At 38.9% G+C, this 5467-nt stretch overlaps 1 protein-coding gene across 2 annotated transcripts in view; it reads left to right on the top strand.

Annotated features, from left to right (window-relative positions):
- Positions 1-210: 210 nt before the first annotated feature.
- LOC118406798 overlaps positions 211-5467 on the top strand; it is a gene marked incomplete at its 5' end in the record, with an annotated part of 23086 nt that continues 17829 nt past the window's right edge. The window contains 4 exon segments of one of the 2 annotated variants that reach the window (XM_035807137.1): positions 211-324; positions 2145-2176; positions 2462-2524; positions 3491-3631. In XM_035807137.1, coding sequence (XP_035663030.1) covers positions 211-324; positions 2145-2176; positions 2462-2524; positions 3491-3631 — 350 coding nt within the window. 2 annotated transcript variants of the gene reach the window in all.

Raw genomic sequence — 5467 nt, 5'->3', positions numbered from 1 at the left:
GCAACCCATTGCTTTGGCATATAGATAGGATTTTAAGGGCCAATTTTGTATCAGTGATTGAAAAGTAGCATATGCCAAACCTTTACAATGCTATCAAAAACAAAAGAGTAGCTTCTGATCAACTTTTATCACATTTTGTGTTCTGATCACTTCAGAAAGATCTGCTTTTGCCAAACTGTTCTGAGGTTTCACTTCTTGTTTTCCAGATCGTCTACAATGCTCCGCTGCGTGCCCATCGCTCGTCGACACCAGGACATGTTCGCTGGGCACTCCTTCTCCATCGCTAAAACAAGACCTGTGGCTTTCCACACGGACAGATATATGGTGAGAAGTTGTCTTTGATATCTAAGACACAAAATTATGGGATTAAAGGGTAGATGACAATGAACAAAATACACTCAGTCTGTGTGCATGGTCAATAATATAATGCTTTAAAAGCAAGAAAATATGTACAATTATACGTGAAGTATGCCCTTGGTCTCAAATCAGGAGTTTTGGGGTGAAACTGCTTTCAAAGATTTTTTAATCTAAAATAATTTGTCCGTAGAAAATGACAACTGAGTCTGTCAGTCATGACCAGTGGCAAGGCAGCGCTTTCCACCAGAAACATTCAATTTTTCAGACAACAATGTTTGGAGAAGGGCTTTTTTTCAGAATTGACAACTTTGAGCTGGAGCAAATTCATGATTGTATGATATATTATATGATGAAACAGTTACATACAATGTAGGTGGCTTAGGTTTATCTGTGACAGTTCTTTCTGAACAAATGTTACAACAAAGAGTGTCCCTTCAAATATTTAACTAGAACCAAGGGTCACCAGCACAGTCAATGTAACTTTTGAAAATAGGAACTAAACCTGAAATGTTTAAAAAGGTTACAATTTCTTGTCACTGAAAGTGCGGTGACAGTTACAAATGGTCCTTTGGTTATTTTGGAATAAAAGTAGCTAAGCTTAAGAGTAATAACAAAAGTGAATATTTGTTTCTTTTGGGAGGTCTATTTGTAAGAAGAGGACAACAATAGAAATGCAAACAAGGGGTGAAATTTGTAACATTGTCTAATGTTTCAAGGTGGCTTTACTTCTGGAGACACTTTCTTTCCATTGCCTTTGGCAATGTTTTGGTTAGTAACATGATCTGTGATGTTGGCATAGCAACAATGGAGAAGGGCACTGCCAATGTCAGAGTGTGTTAGCTTAAACGTACCTGGGAAAGTATGCAAATGTGACCATTGAACTCAATCCCACCAAGTACAATGGGGGCATACTCACTACATAGCTTGAAGCAGTGCTTGCAGGTAGATGTGCAAAGAGTAGGTGTGCAAAGTAACCAGCTGCTGCCGTGCCGCGTTCCTACAAAGCTGGTGTGTTATGCGGAAGAGTGGTTATACCGACCGTACGGATACAGATACTTTACTCTCAAAGCAGAGGTTTTTGGATAAATTGTTACCAACTTTTTCTAGTTGTTCCCCTTTTGATAGCTGCCCCTCAAATCTGAGAAGTTAGCAGAGTTAAGTTTCTCAAACTAATGTTTGGAAAGTAATTCTTAGTCTTCCACTAATGTACTTGTTACACTTGACAACCACCTGTTACAACTGACAACCACCTGTGAAACTACCAACCACCTGTTACAACTGTCAACCACCTGTTACATTCATTTGATAACCATCTGTTGCTTTGATAACCACCTGTTACAACTGACAACTTCCTGTTACAACTGCCAACCACCTGTTACAACTGACAACTTCCTGTTACAACTGCCAACCACCTGTTACAACTGACAACTTCCTGTTACAACTGACAGCTACATGTTAGGATTGACTGACAACTACATGTTAGAATTGATAACCACCTGTCACAATGGCAGCCACCTGCTTCAACTGCCAACCACCTGTTACATGTACAACATGTGGTACCATACTTTAAACCTACTCTCTGATGCTATTGAACACTTTAGAAGTGCTACAACTGGCTGCAAAAGCTGCCTTAGAAGAAAGAGTGTTAAATTCATTGGAAGATTGGGTCAAATACACAGCAAAAATCATGGTACAATAGTTTATCCTGTAACGAACCATTTCTTTATGCAACAATATCAATGGATATTTCCTTGACTACCTCTGATGGATTTTTCTTATTTTTTCAGTGGGATCCAAGCAAGCTACCATCAGCAGAGGAGTAAGTATCATTTATGTACTATGGCTTTAACTCTTAGTAAGTCCATTTTTCTATGATAAAGATTGCATGGTACAGGTATATCTATCTCCTGTTGTTTTTGACTGTTGAGTTCATTCTCACATCCATCTATCCTTTCATTCATTAGATCATAGTTACCTACAATGGGAACATTTTTGTATTGCAGTGTTGAAGACTAATACTAACAAAATACTGTTCTTTATTTGTTTGTTCTGATTATTTTAAGCTCTCTCTTTGTGTGACCTTTGCTATGACTTTCCTTCATAGAGAACTACAGCACACCAGAGAAAAATCAGACATCAACCCTACTGTTACTGGTCTATCTCCACTGTAAGTCTTATATCTTAAGTACAATTTAGTTCCCTCAAAGACACAGACACTTCTTGATCTCTTCTTCAACAAAACTACTCATTTTCCTTATGAAGGTTGCTGATACAGAAAGGTATGGAATCTGGTGAAACAAGCACTACACTTTGATATTTGGAAAACACCAAAGTTATTTTTTGACACCTTTGCAAGTACAAACATGTGTCACATAATGACTACAGTCTAATCTGCTCTACTGACCACCTCTGTACAATGACCACCAATCTACCATGATGGTACTAGGTACTTTTTTTGCAGTCCTTGTATTATTTTGCTGTTGACCAAAGCATTTTGGAATGGAAAGACATAAAAATGATATTGAACCTGTTTATTCTAATGAACTCAATGAACAATGGCAATTACAGAGAAGGCTATGCACACTATTTACAGATTCATTTTGCAATGAATCATGAAATTTCTCAGCTCTTTTCAACAAGTCAAATAAAATGAACAGTGGGCCACGGCTTAACAACCTCTCTAAAGAACTGCAACCCTTTCCAGTTGTATGCATGTCGGTTGAGCAACATAGCTGATTCAAACTCACAGCTTCTTGGTTGAGAGGCAAAGTCACTAACCAATGGTCTACTGATTCTGTCTATATAGCTAAAATAGCCTACATATGTACTGTTACAATTTTCTCCACTTCCTTTGAGTTGTTGTAGTGCATAGGTTTTCTTCCTAACCCCTTGAACATCACAACTAGGGGTGGGTATCGGTACACCGTACACATTTCTTTGTAGCAAAATGGACCATTGTTTTGAGTATCGTCCATTCACAAGTTTTCGCATTCTGAATCAGGTCCAGGTTCAGGTCTGGACCTGGACCTGATCCTCTGGACCTGAACCGGACCTGGACCTGAATTTTCTGTACCGGTACCCACCCCTAATCACAACATCTTGTGGCTGACAACTCTCTCCTCTTTTTTTCAAGACTGGCTCAGAAGGAGCGTTTTGAGAAGGAGCTGCGAGAGATGGAAGAAATCCGCGGGCAGAAGAGGAAACGAGAAGTTGTCCCACATCGCCTCAGGTTCAACATGTCCATGGAGGGGAGACCTGCCGAGTACACCGAGAGGTCAGTTAAGGTCATGGTCATGCAAGAAATCCGGAATAGTTTGCATGTGCCACTGTTATGTTCGTTATGTTGATGAGTTATGATGACATCATTAGGTTCTGGATGTGTTCCGCCATCGCATGGTCTTTTTAGCGAATGCCCACAAACGCCCACTCTAGAGAAGTCCGCGCTGCACAAATCTCATTTTTTTTGCTTGGAATATGTCCACGTTGTGCTCCCATGTATTAATCCTGAGTTTCAAGTCAATCCATTGACCCGAAGTGACATAAATCAAAGTTTTCGATTCTCGATGGTCTTTTTAGCGAACGCCCAGCAAAATGTCTTTTTAGCGAATGCCCACTATATCCACAAAAATATCGGCCGTCGCGCAACGACACCTAAACCTACCGCCACAAACATGTTCAAGATGGTGTCCCATTGATGTGTACGGAGTTTCCGTGCTTTACAAGCATTTTAAGTCCCTGTTTTTGGTCAAAATGTACGGCGACGATACTACCATACTTTAACTATAGCAATTCAAAATGGCGGGCACTAGTCATGTGACCTCCTTGCGGGACTGTTCTATAAGTATCGCGGGAGGGACTGTTGTAGCATAGCTTCTCATACAACCATTTTAGAGTGAATTCTGAACAAGATTTTCATTTCATAGTGCTATCATCTGACTGATATTTACAATGTGGTCATTTTTTCTGTGCCATTATTACCCAGGTTTGAGGAACTTAGTGCAAATTTGGATATTGATTCACCTCAGTGCCCAATTAATGTACAAAAGGCTCAGACACATTAGTCTTATAAACCTGAATAGGGGCAGGTAACCAATACTAGAAAAACATAGCTATTTATTATTAACAATACTATTTACATTATAATAATAACTCTTCACCAAACTGGACTTTTCTTGTCTTTATTTATCACAGAAACATTGTTACAATGAGGATTTGATTAGGTGAGTATCTGTTACAGTGTGTACAAACTTATTTCAAATACAAAAATGTATTTCGTTTCACTTCCTAAATATTTTCAAAGTATTGGAAGAAGTTGACACATAAACAATATTAATTGCATTATTTATGTGCAGTAAAATGTGACCACATGCTATCAATAGCCTAATAAAATGTTGGAACATGGCACAAGCGGGCTCCCCTTCTGAGTACAGAAAGGAAATGTTTTATAACATTTAGTTATGACGTAGAAAATTTCAATTGTAAAATATACCTTTATTAACATTTACAAACAAATTGTTTTTTTCTCTTCTTAATAAATGACAACAATACAGGTAAGTAAGGTGTGTTTCCTTTGTTCACAGACCAGGTAAGACACCGTACAGGTGAGTAACGTGTATTTCCTTTGTTTACAGACCAGGTAAGACAACATACAGGTGAGTAACGTGTATTTCCTTTGATAACAGGCCAGGTAAGACACCATACAGGTAAGTAAGGTACGTTTCCTTTTATAACAGACCAGGTAAGGCACCGTACAGGTGAGTAACGTGTATTTCCTTTGATTACAGACCAGGTAAGACACCGCACAGATGAGTAAGGCGTCTTTCCTTTGCCTATAGACCAGATAGGGCATTATTCAGGTAAGTAAGTTGCTTTACTCACCTGTTTAATACCTATCTGGTCTATAGGCAAAGGAAAGACGCTTTACTCACCTGTATAATGGCCTATATGGTAGTATATAGGCAAAGGAAAGTTGCTTTACTCACCTGTATAATACCCTGTCTGGTCTATAGGCAAAGTAAAGACATCTTACTTACCTGTATAATGGTCTATCTGGTCTATAGGCAAAGGAAAGACACCTTACTCACCTGTTTAATGGCCTATCTGGTCTATA

This window comes from Branchiostoma floridae, chromosome 19 (assembly GCF_000003815.2).
Source record: "Branchiostoma floridae strain S238N-H82 chromosome 19, Bfl_VNyyK, whole genome shotgun sequence".
NCBI lineage: Eukaryota > Metazoa > Chordata > Leptocardii > Amphioxiformes > Branchiostomatidae > Branchiostoma > Branchiostoma floridae.
Note: the sequence above shows the minus strand (reverse complement) of the source record. Positions and strands in the feature narration are given on the sequence as shown.